Genomic DNA, 21688 nt, shown 5'->3' with positions numbered 1-21688 from the left:
TAATGTCGGGAGACAGCAAAAGGAGCAGTGCAGAAAAGGAAGCACGGCATGAGAGGCAACGAGCATCCCTAAGAGGTCCAGAGCTGCGGTGAGTGCGGCACCCAGGACTATGATTAAAAGGAAATACCCTGATTTTAAGAGTGCATGTAAAAAGTGAAAATGAGGACGTCGCGCATGTGTAATTCCAAAATACTCGTCAAAGTCACAGAGAGAATGGGACAGTTTCAGTTTCTAGAGAAATCAGTGAGGCAGCAAGCCTAGATACTCTCAACATTGGAAATGCACCCCTAACTTTAAAGATAGACACAGGGGCAGATGTGACTGTCAAAGTGAAAAGACATTCCCGACACTCCCTAAAGCCTATGGACACTCATTTTGTTGGCCCAGGGGTCAAGTTCAGAGTTATTTGCTGGTTCATAGCTAATACTGTCTACAGAGGCAAAGAATACACATTTTCCATGTTTGTGATGAAAGGAAACTGCAGAAGCAGATAAAATGGGTCCAACGAAGAAAGTGGAGCATGTCTGTGTTCAGACTCTGCCGCCTGCTAAAGACTGAGCCTGGTATAATCATCCTCATGGAAGAGGCTCAGCCATACACAGTGCACACTGCTAGATGCACACTACTGCCTCCAGTAAAGGAAGTGCACCGATTGTAAAAGAAGGAAATCATTGAGAAGGTGGCACAACCAACAGAGTGGTGTGCCACTATGGTCCCAGGCCCAGGAACTCATATCACGCCTGGTAAAATATTTCCCACAACCTCAGAACATATTGGTTCCCAAGTAGTTTCTTTGAATGTCAACTACATGACCAGATTCATCCAGGAGCTCTCTACAGCAGAATAACCACTCTACAAACCTCTGAGGGTGAAGGTGGAATGGTCCTAGGGACCTGCACAGCAGACCACCTTCCAGAGGCTCTAGTATGCCTTAGCATGTCCAACTGTACTCTCCTTCTTTGATGTTACCAGGCCCACTGGTGTTGACTGATGCTAGCACTCACAGGCTCGAACAGGCTGCTGCAGCAGCACAGTAACAACTAGAAACCTGTGAGCCACTGCTAACTGTAACTGCGTTACCTTTCAGACTATGGTAAAAAGTAGGTGTAGATCTGTGTGAGTACACAAGGCAGTCCTACCTGGTGGTATCAGACTCCAGGTATGTAGGCAGATCTTAAAGCTACGAGTGGCAACCAGTAGCTAGATCATAGAAAACCTTTGCACTGTATGGTATTCCAGAAGAGCTAGTAAGTGATGAGTGACCTCCACTAGTTCAGTGAGAAGTATGATTTTTTTTTTTTTTACATTTAGTCCACATTATTCCCAGAGTAATAGACAGGCCAAGAGGGCTGTACCTGTAGCAATAGGGATTCTCAGTTAGGAAGATCCCCTCCTGGCTGTGATGACAGACAATGTCACGCCTTCTTCTTCTGCTGGAGTCAGGCCTGCAGAGCTGCTGATGGGTCGGAAAATCTGGACAACATTAACCACCCTGTCTGAGAACTTAGACCCATACTGACCAGACAAGAGGAAATCAGGCAAGCGAATGCAGCTGCCAAGCAGAGACTAGCGTAGCTCTACAACCGCGGGAACAAGCTGAGAAATCTACCTTTGCTGAACCCAGGAGACAGCGTTCTCATGAAACAGGGCAGCACCAGGTATTGTCCAAGGAGTCAGTTCCTTTTGTAAATGTCAAGTGGTGGCCCGGTGGACAGTACAGACAAAACCAACATCATCTATTGAATGCACCTACAATACCAACACACACAGAGAGCAGGTTGCTGTAGAGGCGGCTGGCTGAAGCAGCTCCCACCAGCAGGACAGCTACTGTCACTCACTGTGCTCGAGTGAGTGAACCACCCCTTCAGCTGGACTCCCGATAAGGAAGAAGGACTGAAAAAAATCCAGTGTTAAAGTTGTGAGAGTGCATCTTTGAGGTGGAGATGAATGGAAGTTCTGTGCAGTAATGGTACCTTGAAGGCATCAGCATATCTCACACAACTTCAAGTTACGCAGGGTAAGTGAGTTAGGGCCATGGGTTTTTTTCTTTGTTCACTGAGTTTACAATGTAATGGGCGGGCAGTTCATTAATTAAATGCCACTGACTGTTTCAGAGTGTCCTCCCACTTTGTTAGATGTCAAGCAGACACACTGTGTCTGAGAAATAATTATTACCGGTACCCACAGAATGGTGGCCAAAAACTACACAAATAAAACCCAAGTTGTGATAAATCAGAATAAAACTTTAAAATACATTGCAGGGGAAGGTCTCACCTCAATTCTCTATAGAGGCATTAATTTACTAAACTCAAAGCTGTAGCAGTCCCTGCAGCTAATATCATTTTTGAATTCAAAACTATTTTCATCCAGTAAACTTCTGACAAGCAACTGAAAAGATATAATTTTTGGTCAGTGAGCGTGATAAATTATTACTCACCAAACTCTCAGCTTCAGGAGGTAATATTGCTCCCGAATGCCCCTGAAGTAATTTGTTTTAGATACGACATCCACATAAATTCCAGGGGATTATTTCTTGATCTACGCTCACCATTATAATTAATAAACTTAATATCAAATTTGAGTGCTGAGCTGGGACTCAGCTGAAGGTTGATGAAATGTGGAGTGCCGACTGATGTGCTAAAGAGAAGGAGGGAAAAAAGAGGTAGCAGAAAGTCAGCTGGCTGGACAGTCAGAACACCTGTTTGGCACTGACTGACAGATCTGGCTTTTGGGAGGCAGAAAACTGGCGTGTCACAGCTCACTGCAACCTAGGAGGTGTTGCTGCAGTCTGTCATCTCCTCTCCTCTGTTTCAGCCAACATATCATGGGCTACTGCGGCATAGAATGTTGAGTTTCACTCCTGAAGCATAAATATGTTAATGGAAAGAGGTAGCCGCCCCAGTCCCCGCTATTCTTTCTTTTTTTTTTTTTTGCTCAGGATTTACTGCCCTGTGGCCAACACATGCTACGATCGTCTCTCTGTCTGCATCTCTCTCTCTCTCTCATTCTTCCTCTGTTCCGCTCTACTCCACCCCCTCCCCCTTCAAAGATGAAATTCTTATTCCGTGCAGCAGTTGTGGGGAGATTTCATCCCTCTCCACCCACCTCAGACCCTCCTGATCGCCAAATAAGAGCATTCACTGGAGACCCTCTGAGAGCAAACACAAACACAGTGAAGCAGACTTGCTTATTTAATTGTTCAGCTATTTAAAGACCTTCAAGATAAAGTGGAGAGATGGGGTGGGGGGGTCTCATTAAAAGGGAAACTACATCTGCTTGGTGATTTGTGTAAGGTCAACCTTTTGAGCAGGAGCAGCAAGACACTCTCTTCCCCTCCCCAGAGAGGTGATCATCAGGGTAGCTGAATGGGAAATCAGGAAGGCTGGGGAGCCCATCATGCTGTGCAAATGTGTGTGTGTTTACTTTTTTATTTTCAGCACCTGATTAAAGAAATATGATTATGATAACACACTCCAATAAATTCCCTCTCACATAACAGCGAGGCACTTTTTTTAAAATCGAATTACAATGTTTACTCGTGTTCTTGGCACCTCCTTGCCTTGCGTATAATTTTCTGTCAAGGCTGCCACTCAAAACATAATGCTGCAAATTCACCCCCCCACCACCACCCCACTCCCACCCACCTACCACCACACACCCAGGCACGTTCACTCAAGTGCCAATTCTTTAAAGTTGTATTTTATAGCTAAAGATGAAATATGTTGTAGGGTGGAGGTGAATAGTTGAACTGTGGAGAGTGCTGCATATATAAATCAGAATTCTCACTCCTGTCCTTCTCCTCTCTTCCAGTGAACGAGTGGTTGCTAAAGTAGCCTCCCTTGGATGAGCATGGAGATGAGTGTCAGAGATGGAGAGTGGGAGCGGGACGAGGCGAGGGGCAGGAGGGGAGGATGGAGGATGGAGGATGGAGGGAGCAGAGATGTGAAACCGGGCTTAAGGCTGCATCTCATCAATTACTTCATGGCATTGTATAAAGACAAACAACACTGGACATTATACGAATTAAGGAACTTTGCACCGCGAGCAAAGAGATTCTTTTCATACATTGAGAACAGTTTGAACCCTTGATCTAACACATGCTAACAAGCCCTTTCCCCCACTGTACGACTATATCTATATGGACATTTTGATACCAATACTTTTTTGGGAGAAAACCAAAAAAAAAAACAAAAAAAACAATAAGAGACACTTGGAAAGAAACTAAAAAAAAAATAATAATAATAACGTGGAAGCATTTATTTGATAGCCTCCCAACCAATAGGACAATGTTGGGACTTTAAAGCCTTTGTACATAAAATTGTTGCTATCAGTGGGAAAATCCAAGGACTAAGTCACTGCCCCCATCCTGCCAGTCAAGACGAAGTGGTCAACAGCACTCACACGGACGTTTCATTACAGTCACCAACCAGGCATGCGATCAGCAAAACCAACAGAGAGGGAGCACAGCCTTACCGTGTCATTTTCCAAAACTAGAGTCACGTCATGGGAGACAAGCAAATATTTACAGGCTTTCTTACGGCCTCAGAGCAACCAGTGTCTTGGCCTCGTTTGTACATATTATAATTATCAATATTGCAGAAAAATGAATATGTAAAGAAAAGTAATGAATTAACATTCAAAAGATATATAAAGAGGATTTTAAAAAAAAGTCATAAAGTTGAGAATTTTAAAAGCTTGGCGAATTTTGAAGTCTGGAGCAGTTCTCAGCCTGAGCTGATGCCTTTTTTTCTGTTTTATTGTTTACAATGGTCATACACTGTGTTTGAGTAATGTTATCAGCCCAATAAATGTGTCTGGAAGTTAACTTTGCAAAATGCTTCACTATATGAGGATCTGACTTATTGTACCTGTTTTGTACTGTTCCACATTAAATGTGTTGATATGTCAATACTCCTCCTCAGAGGCATGCTCAATAACACTGGCATCACAGCGAACGCATTGCTCAGAGATTCCAATCACATAAAGCAGATACCAGGGCAGTGTTTTGCAGACAGAGCCTCTAAATGAATGGCGTGGGATTGCCTCCTGCTGAAACAGACGCAGTGTTACAGTCTGGCTTTCCTTCCATTGTTTGCGTGACACAGCTGAAGCTTATCAGCCATGAACAGAGGAAGCTCTGTCAGGCTTGCTTGCCCGTGACCCATCATAGTCTCTCAGATCACATCAGCAGTCATGAGGGGACTAGGATGAGAGGACCCTCATCCACAGGGAGCAGAAGAAAATATTAGACCCCACGACTTCATGGGTAACTGCATTTATATTTGATGTTATTACATTGTTGGTTTTCCATTAAACAACAGAGGTCAGTAATAAGAGCTGCTGCTTTGCTACCCATGGCGTCCAGTCTGCAACTCACTGAGGCTGCACATTCATGTTCTGCTACTGCTTACAATATTCAAAACCGATCCACTCTCAAAAAACTACCCAAAATGATCATATCTAGTTTAGTTAATGCATTTTTGATGACAGATCAGTGCTTACCTTGGTGGCAAATACTGTACACTAAATCTACTGTTATAATACATCTGTTATAAAAGCCACTCCATGGGATGCTTTTTATCTGAACTAGATAGGAGAAAGGTAATTACAGAATGTACATACATATAATGGCTAATGCTGAAAAAAAGAACTATAAGTCGTATCAAAAGAGGGTTTGATTTCATGAAAATGTTAAGGTTTATAAGTTTAAGGCCTCACTGTATTTCAGAGAGACTATGTCGAATGACATGTTTAAAGGCAATAGTTTACAAATGGGGATAACAGTGGACTTTTCCGCACAGTCTCTCTTTGATTTATGCTGCTGCACTTGGTTGTCACTCACAAAAGTGATGGAAATAGCAGCTCCAGACTTCCACGCCTCTGCACACCTGGCCAATCACTGCATAAAGTGAGCATGAATTCCAGACTGATTGAGAAAATTTGAAAATTTGATGGATGCACCTCCCCTGATGCCCCCGTTGGAAAGTGGGGTTCAGACACTTCACTATAAGCATACTGAGGACTTTATCACCCAATGTCACTGGCAAACCTCACTAATGCCGTTATCTTTAAATGGGAGCAAATCCCTGCAGGGAAGTTCCAAAATCTTTTGAAAAGGCTTTCCAGAAGACCTGAGGATGTGATAGCAGCAGATTGCTCATGATTTGTGTCCATATACTTTATTCAAATGTTCACAGTCTTTTGTGTATACAGGTATAAACAGCACTCCCTGTCTTCATCATAAAGACGATCCCAAAATGATTATTTCATTTTATGGTCGGAGACCAAGCACACCAACCGAACACCAAAACTATTACCATCTATAAGAACTTAATAGTGCAGATTTGGACACATTGTCAGGGTGATTTCACTATCTTTTGCATGCATAGGTCCAGGCTTTCTTTTTACGATATTCCTAACAGGGATATTAGTTTTATTTCAAATAGCTGGGAGCCTGTAAAACTGCAAAAACAGCCTCCTTAGCATGCCGTAAGGGGCTACTAAATCTTATTTAAAACCTTCATTGGTCTGTTTTTCATTGCAGAGGTTTAGTGTTCCAAGATGGTGTACAGTAAATGCCTTTTCGGAGAGAAAAAAGCCTGTGGTTGTCATTGGGGCTTCACCACAGCAGGAAATATTTATCAAAAACAAATATTTATCGAAATGATCAGTGGGTATTCATTTAAACTTCACATATGAACATGAACCATGCCCAGATCGTGAGAGATTTTGCATCCAGCCTGGCCTTGTGTGTAAGTGATTCACCCAGCCCTGCATTGTCTGTCAACAGGGTCCTGCTGCATCGATCCCTCTCTCCCTGCCCTCCTTCATTATCTCCCAATCAATTCAGGATGCCTCTTCTTGTAGCCCTGATGTGGAGAGAAATACTGCCCTAAAGCATGTGGGAGTGCGCACACACATGTGCATTTTCCGTTTACTATCTGATCTGTGCTTTTTTTCTACAGATCTGTAATGAAAAGATAGCAAAGAGAGGAGGCTGAGGAGAGAGTGCTCAGGGGCCACCAACGCCCAAGGTTATGGAGGCCATTATTCTACCTGATGTAGGAGATGCAGGATTGAGCCAAAGCTAGAGGATGGATAATAAATACACCAAATGATTCAATGCTCCAACCCCCCAACCACCTACTCCAGCTCACCCCTGCTCCACCACATCCTAACAAATAATCAGTTCAACCCTCGTGACTCTGCAGTAGATCTCTCCAGACTCGGCCGCTATCTGGCCCTGCCAAAAGGAATGAACGTTACGAGGTGCGTATAAATTGCTGCACTCAGATGTTCAGGGGGACATTTAATGATATTACATTAATAAGAGCGTAATAAGGCAATGGCACGCGGGGAGCTACAGTGGAGCGGAACAGCTGCTGAGCCAAATCGAAAATGTGCAAATCTCCGTATGTGTGTCAACTCTGGAGACACACCTGTCCAGATGTGTTGTAGTGGGGCTTTCAATCAGCCTTGCTGCAGTTGAGTCAAACTTTTCTCCTTGATTCAATTAGGGGAATACTTGAGTCAATGCCTCTAGAAGTGAGGGAGTCTGATATCAATTACACCAAGTTCATTTTTTAAAAAGCCTCATTTATCGAGAAAGATTGATCGGGCATTTATGCTCTTTTTCCCACCAACAACTGTCTGTTACACGCATTTATTTCAGGGAGCTGCCCAGTACAACCACAGTTGGTCATTAGTGCAACTGACAGTTAAGTGTCTTGCCCAAAGGCAGCTTGATTACAGTGAGAGAAGAGCTCCCAACCCTTTCCAAGACCAGTGCTTGAACCTCAAGAACCTCTGATGATTCTATATAAGACATTTTTCTTATTGTGTTTTTTCCCTTCTTTCTTTGCCTTTATGGAAGCACAATAGGAGTACTTCAATAAACAAAGCCATTTACCGTCCAGCTGTTATACTTTTAACATTTAATCTGTTGTCAGTAAGTATTGTGATGGGTGCCAAACCCAGGTTACACAAATCATTGAACTTTGCTGACATCCCCATTGCTACATCTGTGTTTTTCTACAGTCTGCAGAGATGTTTGTTTGTTTGTTTCTGAGAACACCTTTCTTTGTGGAAGGGAGAAACAGGATTTATGCAGTCTTATTTTTGAAAATTACAAGCATTAAGGGCTGAGATATGCTTCAGAAGAATAAGATAAAAGCTGTGTTGCCTGAGCAAGCTGCAAATCAAAGGTGTTTATAGTTGTTCCGAAAGGCTACACTGTGGAAGGCAAGTGACTCTCTAAGACGGAGTCTGGCATCATGGAGAGATGGGAAACCTGATATCATTTAAATATGGGGATCATGGCACCGCAGTCTCCCCTGGAAGACACTCATGTTGCACTTGGTAGCTCACATGAAATGTGACAGAAACTGTTGTCAAGAATGAAAAGGAGAGAGAAGTTCAAACCCTCCATTCGGTCGCCCACACCAGTCACACCGTGAAGCGGGAGCAAATGTCAGACGTCAGTTGTTCTCTGAAAGGAAGTGTCAGATACAGCGCTGACAGTCGGAAATGTGTCTTAAAAAATACTACTGGCATGAGACAGATGCTTATAAAAGAATGTTGTATGGTTATAAATTACACACTATCAAGGTATTCCAATGTGTGACTTGTCTTCTTCAATAAATAGTGATGATCCTCCAATAATTGAACAGAAATGACAGATAAAGAAAAGCATGGATGAATTGACAGATGTGTGTTAGTGTCATATTCAGTAGCAAATGTTTCAGTGCTTATCCATAATGCATAAGTGCAACTTGAAAAACAGCATTTAACAAGATAAATATGCTATATTTAGAAGTGTTGGGTACACTGCTGTGTACTACTTCCACTGCAACGCTTCCTTGTATAATTACATATTCATCAGGCTTGTTGAGATGACTTGCTAGTGAACTCCACCACTGTTTAGAAACAATTAACAAGAAGATGATATTTCAGTTCTGATTGTATGAATTTTCTCCACTCAAAGATTTCACATGGATTGACGAGTGCGGATGAGCTGCATAATCTACTTATTCCGTAATCACCAGCCTCTTCTCAGGCCTCTGAGAGCCACAGAACTCCGCCTGGACGAACATCACACTGTCTCACAGGATGCTAATTAATTTTACCATTCATGTATTCTCACTCCCTTTGCAGCTGGGTGCTATTCAGACTTCTCTTTATCCTCCAAGACAGCCTTATTACATATATGGTTTCCTTAATTTGTGCATAGTGAACTCTGTTTCCATGGTGCAGCTGCCTGGTGGTGGTGTGGCACATGTCACATGTTCAATTAGCTGGGACACAAATTTTAGAAAGCAGAGAATCTCTATTGCAATGGAAATACATTAAAACAGCCATGGGCATAGATTTCAAAATATGAATATGAATTATGAGCTCATACAACCGCTGAATCTTTTGTGACAAACGTTATTACCCCTGACACACACACACACACACACGCACACACATATACATATACATACACACCAGTGTTGTGATCTCAGTCTGCTCCTCTAATGTGGTGCCGTGTTCCCCCAGACAGGTTGTCCAAAGAATGGCAGCATGTGAGTTGTTGACAGCGTGGCATATTTGAATTCCATCAATTGGAGTTTATTTACATATTATAAATTCATACTATGGTGTGAAATAAAAGATGTCTTCAGCAGGCACATGAGGAACTGTGGTGCAATTCGAGGTTAGAAAAGGTTTACTATATCTGGCCTGGAATAATGTCATTTTTAGGGTAGGAATGATGAATACAAATTTATTGGAGCATCACAGTCAAAACCAATAACAACAAATAATGATTGCATATTATGACTGTAAAAAGCATCCAATCATCAACCAGGACTCAGTGTATTGAAAAGCAATACTGAGTCTACCAAAACTGTATCCTGAATGTTTGACTTTTCCACAAAATGCTGCCTAATTGATATTTTTTAAAATGTGAACTCACTATATTCATTGTTATTCTTATATTTTAACATTAAAAAAAAGTCTATACATTGGCTAATGGTGATCAAGATTAATCTGAACAACAGCTTATAAAAGAGCAATGAGAATGCCAGGCTTTCATGTTTCATCAGGAGTCATTAATAACACCATCAAGCACATCATGTTGAGGAAGGTAGTTTAAAAACACGCACACAAAGGGCAACCGCTTAGTGCATGCTGCCGTCAGCCACCATCAGTAACCAATACCACACACTTTGTTAGACTGTAAACCATTAATCAATGGTTTAAATCAAATCAATCAATCAATTAATCAAACTAATAACTAACCACAGTCAAGGAATGTCTGACAACCATATCATACTTTAGCAGTAAGCAAGTGCTTCTGTGGTGGTGCCTCCATTGGTTAGCTGCACTGTTTTCGTGAGGGACATCCGTGGAAATGAGAGGCGAACTGTTTCCAGAATTAAGATTTCTCACTAAAATACGGGCTGGTTGGTGGGTCAGACACACACTGAATTAAACACTGACTCTTGACACTATTAATTCACAGTAGCGTCAGGGGAAAAAATAGGGTACATCCCCTGAACCCCTGAATGTCGATAGTGATTTTATTGTGTCCTTCAGGATTTTAACACACAACATCACTGCAAACTGAAGTGGCGACTCAGATCTCACTCTTTATATGTGTCTAGCTAACACTACGCAGCAATATGCTTGTTAACCTTAAAACACTGCACTTCCACCATACAGTGTTTACATGCTTGTACTTATCATATAAGGATGGTAAAGGTTTATTGTTAGCTAGCAAGTTAGCTGTTAATGTTCACGAAGTTTGAGAAATCATGCGCTATTGTTGATGTCCAGCATGATGACGGACACAGTGGGAAAAGTGTTTTGAATGAGGAACTCCACAACTTTATTTTAAGGGCACAACCAGTTCAAGGTAGGGCGTTCCAGACTGGTCATGTGGTAGAACAGGCATCACGGCCACACCCTGGGGATCCACAGCACTGACTGTTTGGCTGTGGTATATGGCCTGCCCTGGTCTATTAAGGAAATTTTGTGTGTTAGGTCTCCTATGACAATGCATTCATTCCATTCAGTCTGATCACAAGAAATGAAATGGTGAAAAGGAGTTCATATACAATAGTGAGGATTCCCATGGTCATTGAAACAGCCTGACAAACGTGCATACATGTCTGAAGTGGGTCGCCAATGAATTGTTGTTGCTTCGCCTGTCGAGATCTGTTTCCTTATGTGAGATCTGTTTTTCCTCCGCTGGAGTCTGCTAGTGATTTTAGTGGTCGAAGCAATCTCATTACAGCAAACCCGTCTCAGCTTAGTACGGTACACCGTCATCTCAGTTTCCCTGTTGTGTGTCATCTTCAGTAAGTATCTGGTAATGCGCTTGGGTCCATTGCTAGCCCGTGATACAAGACTGCCTGCTAGTCACCCCCTCTGATTTCCGACTCCTCGCGGTATTTGAAAATATAGCAAAATCACCACACAATACAAGACACTCAAGTCTTTCTGCCCAACAAGCCAGTAAGGCACGATGCTATTGCCTCAGTCAATGACCAATACGCTTCTGTGCTGGACAGTCTAGTAGACGGCTTTACGTACAACAGATATATCAATGAAGGCCAATGCTGGTTGTTGGCCCTCTATATACTGGCATGTTTTACTGCCACAGTAATTCTTTATTCTTGGCTCTACTCTTGACCAAAGGCTTGAGATTTGGCTTGGACTCAAGCCCCCAAGATTTGAGACTTGTTAAGATCTCGCCTACACACACTAAATAATACAACTATTTTGATTAATTTCATATAGGCTATTTCTAGACTTTTACTTCAAAAGGTTTGTTAAATAGTAATGTTTACTTTTACTTGAGTAAAGAGTTTCAGGACCCTATCTAACACTGTCATTGTCTACTGACTTTTCCCAAGCTGAGGAGTCTCACAGCCTGAGGAGAGATGCTGTCCTGTAGTCTGGTGGTATGGCACAGATACTTAAAAGTAGGACTCACTGTCACAGATAGTTAGGTGAAAATATCAATGCTGCCAATGTTTGTGTGTTAAGTACAGAGCCGTTGCTCGGAAGTGGTTAGCCTAGCTTAGCATGAAGACTGGAAGCTGGGGGTACCAGCTAGCCTGGCTCTCTCCTTCATGTTGTATTAAAGCAACGTGTGGGAAGATCAGAAAACCTTCAACTATTTCCAACAAGTAGCATTCACGCATTAAGATGGTTACTGCTAGCCTTGTAGTTACACCTTTTTAACAGTCTAATGAGCTACTTGTGTTATTTCCACTGGTTTGTTAACTAGTGAAACCACATACAAACCAACAGTGTATACCCCATTTTTAATTGGCTCAATCAAATGTAAAGTGTCACTATAATATAACTGCCAGCGTGGAGGCTTTGTATGACTTTGCCACAGGTTTCTTAACACTTATGTAGGCCTTTCCACCAAGTGAGAGATGCTGCCTGATATTGTCAGTGTGTTACACAATACACACATCATAAAAAAAAAAAAAAAAAAATCAGCTAAAAACTTTTATGTGTCCGCTTCGGTTTGAAGGTTCAGTGAAGCCAAATTCGGTGGCCCCTCCCTAACCATGATGTAATAGGTGAGACTCTGAGGTCTGTTACGTATGTTGACCCCCCGACGGTGGCAGCAGCTGCTGCACCAACTGTAAAAGCAGAATGCTGGCTAACTGCTCTCACACATAGCTGCTGGTGGCATTAGCATTAGCAAGACTGATCAGCACTGACGGAAAGACAGCGGCGTCCATGAGTGAGATTTATTCCTCGTCAGTGGTGATAAACACAACACATGGGTCCACTGTTAACTGATCTACATTCAGAGCTGAAGATATTTAAGGCTGTCAAACAGTAAGGCTAACGATGATAAACAGCAGGGTGACGAAGACTTATTGATACTCTCCTCCAGACACACACAGCGGAGAGCCTCTTGTAGTACAGACACTGTCCCTCCTCCAGCAGCAGGTACCCTCACAGAGAGTCTCTCAGAGGGCCGCACTGGAAGTGTGCTGAGAGACTGTCAAAGCTCCACCAGACTCACTGTCTCTCCAGCAGTCTGACATACAGTAGATATCAGAATATCCATACTTTACCAAAATCAGATGAGGAGGTGCCATGAAGGATTCATAGGCTGATATAACTGTACATTAGACATACATTATAGCCACACAGAGCACTGCAAGGCTCAGAAAAGCCATTAAAATCCACCAGGATATTTGACCTTATAAAGGTATTCCAGTGCCTTATGTGTATTTTATTACAACACCAGGCTTACAGGAACTCTCATAACAACATAATGCTTCATGTATGTGTTATATTGCATCATTCAGGTATAGATATGGGAAAGAGATACTGTGCGTATCAGATTTAGACCTCATCTTTTCTATGCATCTGCCTCCACAGATGGTACTCGATATTTCCAGTGTCACGCCACACCCAGAGGGACAACCAAACCCGCCTGTAATGAAAACACTGGATCATCCCAGTGGACTTGTGGAGTAACTACAGCCCAAAGTAATGACACATGTGTGGTCTGTCCTTCAAAACGACGCGTAAAACACACATAATGGGTTATTTCACACACTCGCCCCTCTGAGTCTCTCACACACACACGTGCATGGACAGATAACAGCCTTTAGGTCTTTACAACAAGCCTGTTGTAGCATGGCATGCCGTAAATTTCCTCCGATGTGTGTGGCTGTTTTAACAGCTCAGTGAGTGTCGCTGGCCTGCTAGTAACCAGAGGTATAAAGGCTGCAGTGGGGCAATGAAGCATGAAGGACTGCTGCCTATATTATGACCTTTCTCTCTCTCTCTCTCTCTGCCTCTCCTGCTCGCTTTAACCTGGTTTTATTAGCCACCAGATGGGCTGCCCTCTCTTTGCTGTTTAAATGGCTGTGGCCTGCAGCTACACAGAAAATGCACATCTCCTGTGTGCCGTTCGGCTTTGACACCTCTGCCGAGAATGGACGGAAGCGCGGAGTTCAATGGGGCGCTACACCTGAAGGTGTGCTTCGCTTTGTACAGACATTTCTCAGAAATCTAGCAGCACTAGCTAGTCTAGTCTAGCAAAATACTTTTATGTGACAGGTGTGATTATCAGGGTCCTCGGGCACCTGCTCAGCCAACAGTGATCACATACACTGTAAATCTATATGCTTGAAGTTTGATCATCTTCTAGTCTCCCTGTTTTCTGATGGGCTGCCTTTTTAATGCTTGTTAATGCAAAACAAAATCTCCATGTTTAACCGCTGTCTCAATAAATGAAGTATAATTTAAGTTTCCACAGCACTAATCACACCAATGTAACAGCATTAGCAGCAATAGCATGACATAGTCTACACTGTCATCAACTAATTATTTTCAATTTGCTTTTTTTTTTCCATTGAAGATTATACATTTATTCATTTAATCCAAGCCTCAGTCGAAAGAAGAGTACTGAATAAGAGCCCCAACATTCAGCTCCACTTTTCACTTGACACACGTGCCACGAGCCTGCAGGTGTAGGAACTTAAGTATGTAGCATATGAGTGAAGGATGGAGAAATACATTTTCCCAATAAGCTGACAGGATTACGTGTGATTCTCCTCCAGCATAGGTATTTTCACTCTGCCTCTGTTAGCTACCAGCCTTTATTTGTTTGTGCTCACACCGGCTATCATCTGAAACTCAGACATTATCAGTTTTATTTGAGGAAAGAAAAAAGTCCACCAACTACTGTATGGTTGAAGTCATTTCATTGCTTATTTCTGCCTGCTATTGTACTCACTGTTACAATATTTGATTCATGGCTGCAGAGACCGCCTCTGGAACTCCTCTCTAGCCACTGTGATCTAAATACAGAGCTGCAGATTTGGCTCATAGTGCTTAAAAAAAAATGGTGGATTCCCAGGAAAAGCTCAGAAGCTATGTCTGTTTTATAGGAAGATGCATTTAAGGACACAAAAATGGCATGAAATGTGGAGATTTAGAACATTTTAAACTTCAGTATATCTTTCGAGAAACAATATCGTCGCACGCTCCGATCGTTGATATTTCTTGTTTATCTTGTGTCTTGTTTAACTCACCAGGGAACTGCTCAGTGCGATGAGTCACAGACATCAAGGATTTAATTGTTAGATAACATTTCATCAGTGCACTACCCAGCAGTCTGTTTCCTGATCTTGTTATGACAATACACCCCAATCCTGTACCTCTTTCTAATAAGACACATGGCTTTATTAATCTTTAATAAATCACTGTAAGCCATTAATAAGAACATCAACTTAGCTGCAAGGTTGCAAGAAGGCTGAGGCTGGTGTTTATCTTATAGCTACAAATAGGACCTTCTGCTTTTGGCTTATTGGTCGCGAGAACCATGTAAAACCATATTAATTTCTACTACTATTATCATATGTAATGACAGAATTGGTGGTTAATTATTACCCTGTAAGAATGACTCACTAACATTTGCAACTGCACCAATGATGGTTGTGAAGAAAGTGAGAGGCATGTGTGTATTTGTCAGTGGTTGCCAGAATTTATAGCTGCCTACTGTTCCTCATACTGGGGACTGATAAAACATATCCATTGTCTGCAGGTTTATAGCTGTCACAGTAACTTAGGTTACAAACAAAACATATATAAAACAAGAAGAAAATGTATACATCCATATGTACTCTGTGTATGCATATACACTATATTTGTATTTATAGGAGGTAAAGCTTAATGTCTAATAACTGTAATCTGTAAAGTATTAGTAAATTAGGTGCTCTGAATTTATTCACAAAAACAGCTCCAAGTTTTGCTCCTTAGACAACAATGGACGAGTTTTTGTTTCTAAACTAGCTATAGCGGCTATACCAACCACAAGGCTACAGGGCTGAGATCTGAAGATTCAAAATGTTACTTCGATTGCATAGAAGAGGCCTCAGAACGTGACAGACACCACCCAGTAATATAAGGTTTACTGAGAGATCCACACTACAGCACAGCTCCACAGCTTGAGGTCAGGCAGTGGACAGCGTGTCTTTAAAAGGATGAATAATTAAGGCCATACCGACCTTGCTGTTGAATCGCTGCATTGCCAGCAGCATGAAAATAGTCTCTTGATTTCTTATTTTATTACCTGTTTCTCTGTTCTTTTTTTACTTGAAATCCAATTAACAGAAGGAAGGAGCTCTGTGGCACCACACGCATCAATTATTCATTGTGGGTTTTTTGCAGCGGATTCCTGGGAGTTCCTGTGAATATTAAAGACCCGGGAGCAGCCGACAGGCCAGATGTGTTAGATCGCTCTCATCTGACAGACCTCTCCGGGATTGAACCAGGTCCTCCTCCTCTGCTCACTTTCATTCTCTGACTCGCCACCTCTTCCAGGCAGCTGTGAACTCAGAAAGTTTACTCAGGTCTTGTTGATTAGTGATATAAACTGCTAAGGCTGAGAGACAGCTGGGTCTCAAAATGAATGTGTACACTCCATTGTTATTTATGCTATTCAAAATGAAGAAAAAGGCTTTTTGAGTTAAATTGCTCTTCTGGCTCTTGCAGCACTGTGTTACAAATCGGTGTCTAAGCTAGAGGCTAAGTAACTGTCAAGTATGTTGCATGTCTGCATCCAGTGCTGTTTTAAAATGTGCCCTGTTCTGCAGTGAATTCCACATGGACATGGAGTGCCACTAGTTCATTATTTAAAGGGACAGTCCAGAGCAGTACATGACTTTTGCATCTGCTACATGCTGGCTTGCCTCATGTCTGCTTCATGTGCTGGCTTGATTGCTGACCAGCACTCTCTGGATAAGCCAATCAATTATGTAGCTGAGTGCTGGTCAGGAACAGCAGTTCCGTTATGTGTGGTTGGGTTTGCAGCTGTGGACTTGTCCTGGCTGAGGCCCAGGGTCATGAACATTGGTACTGTCTCCTGGTCATGCAGTCATTACTGATTTTGACTTAGTTGTGCTGATTTCTCATTGAGACAATAGCCTGAACAAGAAAAGGTGCTAATAAAGGCTTGCTAAAAGGACAATAAGAAGGTGAAATCACCCGTGCTGTAAGCGCACAGACTGCAAATTCAGAGTAATGTGAAATACTGCTTTCTTTTAATAATTAATTCCTAAATGGTCTTATCGATGAAACTTAACACTTCCTGCATTTATTCTCCATTAAAAGAGAACCTAACCAATTTAGCATTGTGCTCCTGTAAGACTGTCTGACTCATGATGGACAGTTTTTGAAAAAGGAGAGATATCATCTTTTTTATTCCACACATTCTTCTTTCTTGTCAGTCTCGGCGCCTATGAGCTTATTTTACCTTATACTAATTCTATTCCTTAACTATCACATTATGAAATCCACATCAGTCAGCACTAGCATTCATTTTCTTTCTGTCTCTACATCATTAGTGGTTTTCAACACTTTGCAGAATGCCTTGACTGGCAGAACACCTCCATATTTTATCTTTAGCTGCCTCAAATCAGTCTATATTATCAAAAAGACATTTAAGAAACATTATTTCTTCAACTCCTTTAAGTTTTCCAGGCCAACAAATGTATGTTAAGACAAATCTACCAACCATTTTGGCTACATTAAGTTAGTGGGAAGGGTGCATGAGATCCAATTAATGTAGATCACAGTTCAGAGGATCAGTCTAAAGCAAGCTGCTGAGAAATAGATGCAGCTTGCTGCTGATGCGTTCGCTTCCTGAAATGTTTGTGTTGTTCGAACCCAGAACCTTCCTGCTTTGAGGCAGCAGCGCTAACCGCAGCACCACCAGTTCGTCCCTATTTATGCTTCTGTATTCATGAGGCAGTGGAGCACAGCATTAAATACAGTCACAGGAGTAGCTAAGTATGTAGGACGTGGAGATTGATTTCCGGGGCACAGCTGCTGCACAGCTGGAAATGAGGTGAATTCTGTGAGAAATCAGTGTCACCTCTTTTCTCAGCACCATAGAAACTTCACCCAGAAGTCATGTCCTTGATGGAGGTGCATAGTCACTGCATAATAACAGGGCAACGTAAATCAAATTAGCGGTGAAGGTGATTATTTGCTTGTTTACAGTGCTGCTCTGATTCTAAGAGAACTACTGGCCATTAAGAAGACCCATTCTGTGGCGGTGAAGAGCTAAACAGGTTGTTTCAGTCGGGGGGGGGGCAGCCTCCAGACAGTCGCTAATACTGAATATGGCTGCTCCCACAGTCCTCACTCGGCACACGCTAATGGTTGGATGACAGCTGTTTACACCACAGCTACATGTGCATTGACTGACAAGTGCTTTTCTCATTCATCTGCTTGCATGATTTATATCTAAATCAATTCTGTCCGGCATACTGACACTACCATAGATAATGTGGTGGTAATATCTATTATGAACTGCAGCTTAGCAGTAGAACTCTGCTTCACACTATGTGCTTTATTAATCTAACAGGGGATACTGAGCACAATAATTCTATAATCGAATCAAGTATTTCATAACAGCGGCACCGCTGCTGTTTGATCTCGATCCCTGACTGTGCCCATCTTTCTACTTTTGAACAACAAAGTTCATCGTGAGTTACCAAACTGACAAATGGGTACAAGGGAGATAAAAATATCAGGCACAAAGCCACACTGATGAAGACACCATCTGTCCTTACCAGCTGCATTGAAGTGCCTTTCAGCAACCTGAAAGCTTCTCCCGCAAGTTCCGTTTTTATGCTGCCAAACTTTTGTTTTGTTGTAATGTAGACTGATAATGGCATTTTTTTTCCAGTTAAAGAAATGTTATATTCTGTGGTGAAGTGTTTCTTTCCCATTCCTGTGGTCAGACAAGATAACAAGATGATAATCTATATTAATAAAATAGGGCAGCATCATGTGTCTTACAGAATGTATTTCCTGTTGCAAATTGGTATTATATAAACGGAATTTAAAGGAGACAGGGTTGCTTTCAGACATGAACCTGGTTGCATTTATAAGCCTGTTTATAATATACATTACAGTTACACTGTATCAATGCAACAAGTCAGATTTTCAATACTTTTTAAAGGCCTTAATAGTCACTATATTGATTCATCAACATTTCATACTTTTAAATGCCTGCAGCCACCCTGCTTTAGCATTTCTGTACTGCAACTTCTTGTTCGGCATATCAGCATATCTGCAATAAGGTAAAATCAGTCAATACATGAGATTTATGTATCAGGCATGAAAATGACTTTTTACCCCTTGTGGCACCACACAGCATTGAAGAGCAAGAGCAAAGACCATCTTTCAAAGGTGAAATCAGAGGTGGAACTGTGAGCCAGGGGGCAGTGAAACGTGTTGCAGGAAGTTACTCTTTAAAACAAAACAAAAAAACACGATAAGTGAATATAGTGTGTGGACAAAGGCATTAAATCTGAGTCTAACCTCGTCTCAGTCTGTCCTTGGAGGCAGCAGAATGATATTCTTTTTAATACTTTAAAATAATTAAACGATGAAATTCATGAGAAAATGTAGTAGAAGATCAACAAGTGAGAAGCCTTTCTCCTGCTCACGATGGTCATTAACTAAGGCTTTAATTCAAAAATAGGCTTTATAATCCATCAGTGATGAGCACTTTGTGCTCTGATAGATGTTTTCCAACCCACCAGTGTTCTCCACCCCCTCTTGTGTATCCGATGCCATAATATGTATGTTGTGAAACAAGGATTAAAACTAAAAGCGCTTTCATGTTTCAATGAAGCCATTACAGCCTTTATATCTAAAGCCAGATGAAGCCTGTCTGAAATGGGCTTTATTTCTCAATTCAGTTAGAATGTTAGTCACCTAGTGTCTCCGGTTTGAAATGACACAAATGCCACAAAAAAAAAAGAAAAGAAATTCAACCCAGCAAAGTTCATCTTAGCTGAATCCTAATGGCTCCTTGCATCATTGTCAGAAACCAACTGTCATTGAATTAGCTTGACCTGAAGGACAAATAGAGCCTTTATTTCTATCTGTTATCAAAGCGGATGAAGCTGTGATTCATCACAGCATGAGAAAAATTGTATAAGACAATATAAATATAACTTGTGTGATGAATTTACATACTTTTTTTTATTCCAACCTAAGCATTTATGTATGAGCGGTTATGTTTGTACACCTGCTACCCTGGCAACAGTACAAACACTGTATTTTTCTTTCATCATTATTCATTTGCGCAGTTGCACTTTCAGCTTGGGTTGCTGAGTAACTTACAATGCATTATACAACAGCAGAACTTCAACAGGATGAGAGTGAAGTTGCCTTGAGTAGATCTGCCACTGCAAAGGTGAAGTCATGTTTGCACAACAAATCTATGAAGTGTTTCCTCTCCAAGGTTTGGCTGCTTCGTGCTTATTCCTTAATTTGTTGTGCATCTGCCCTTCTCTCCTAACCACATCTTTTATGGTCTTTTTTGAAGGTGAAACCAGAGCTTGTTTTCTCGCTTGTTTTTAAAAGAAATAATTTTATGTCAACTAGGATATTTATTTTCTGAGCATGCTGTCTATATACCACCATTTATTCGCTCATAACTCTTCGCAGCAGCTTGATACATTTCTGGCTGACAGTTCCGATAAAGTCTGTTCAAACCAGTGTTTCCGCAGGGAGAGATGTATTCATCTTTTTTAAAGGTCCACACGTTCATCAGCAATAAAACCGTAGTCGTAAACTTTTCAACTTTTGCAATGTCTGATTCAGATAAACAGCAGACGCACTCTTCTGCACCGTACCTGAAAAAGAATGAGCGCTCAACAGAAAAGCCAAAAGTTAGATGCACAAATCCCTCAAAGACAAGCCGGTTCAGAAGTCTTTGGTGGCAGGAACGACCAGCTAATGGAAGATAAGGGATTCAAACACAATGCAGCTTGTTTTAGACAGATAAGCACTGGTGCAATCTGCACCTGAGCTGTTCAGATCTTGCAATAAACTCAGTAGCCTGGGTTGCATATGTATATATGGTGTCTTGAACTTTGTGTTAGTGAGGTCTGCAAGCAGCTTAACTTTATGAAACAGCAAGTATGAACCCATCCATGGCAAGAGCTGCATCTTAATCATTCAGGGTCTCTCAGTCTTTGACTCATTTACTTAGACAACAGTAAATGAACAGGTACCAAGCTTACAATTACACTTAGCAATAATAGCATCGTTATTACAAAATGTTACAAATTTGGCTGATCATGTATGCAACTGCCTGTGTACCTTTTCACACTGAACACACCGGGGAGGGGCAGAACAAATGGATGGCTGTGCAACTAAAAAGCATTTTTGTGGTGTTGTGGTTGGCCATTGTGGGCGTTGTGGCCATGCTAACCAGTAGACATGCTAACCAGTAGCCACCCCTTGGCTGTGCCAAAGCTACAGAAAGACAACATTCACATCATTATTGGATCAGTTTACCAACTGCACTCTCTCAGACAGTTGAATATTATACTTTGCATTATTATTCTTCGCATTATTGCTTCATTTTCAAGTAATTTGGTTTGTTGGCAATAGATATGAATATTGATGCACTTAGTGTGAGCAAGGCTATTATGCATTCTGTGATTGCAGCATGTAAACGCTATATACAGTAAGTCACAATTAGCCTATCATTTAATAGGGATTGGATGTGTGAACAGGCCCTGCTGCTTACCAAAGTGTGAAAATGTACCTTGTCTGCTTGCCAAAATCTACCAGACAGCATTGCAATCCATGTTTCTTTAAGTGTGACTGTTCCCTTTGTTCAGCTTTT

At 41.6% G+C, this 21688-nt stretch overlaps 1 protein-coding gene across 2 annotated transcripts in view; it reads left to right on the top strand.

Moving 5' to 3' along the window:
• ca10a (carbonic anhydrase Xa) overlaps positions 1–4825 on the top strand; it is a 212032-nt gene extending 207207 nt beyond the window's left edge. For both annotated transcript variants that reach the window (XM_070991167.1, XM_070991168.1), the window contains one exon: positions 3811–4825. In XM_070991167.1, coding sequence (XP_070847268.1) covers positions 3811–3833 — 23 coding nt within the window. In that variant the 3' untranslated portion in view covers positions 3834–4825. The remainder of the gene's footprint in view (positions 1–3810) is intronic.
• Positions 4826–21688: the final 16863 nt, after the last annotated feature.

The sequence above is a fragment of the Chaetodon trifascialis genome, chromosome 21 (assembly GCF_039877785.1).
Source record: "Chaetodon trifascialis isolate fChaTrf1 chromosome 21, fChaTrf1.hap1, whole genome shotgun sequence".
Taxonomy (NCBI): domain Eukaryota; kingdom Metazoa; phylum Chordata; class Actinopteri; order Chaetodontiformes; family Chaetodontidae; genus Chaetodon; species Chaetodon trifascialis.
This window is presented reverse-complemented; position numbering and strand designations above follow the sequence as displayed.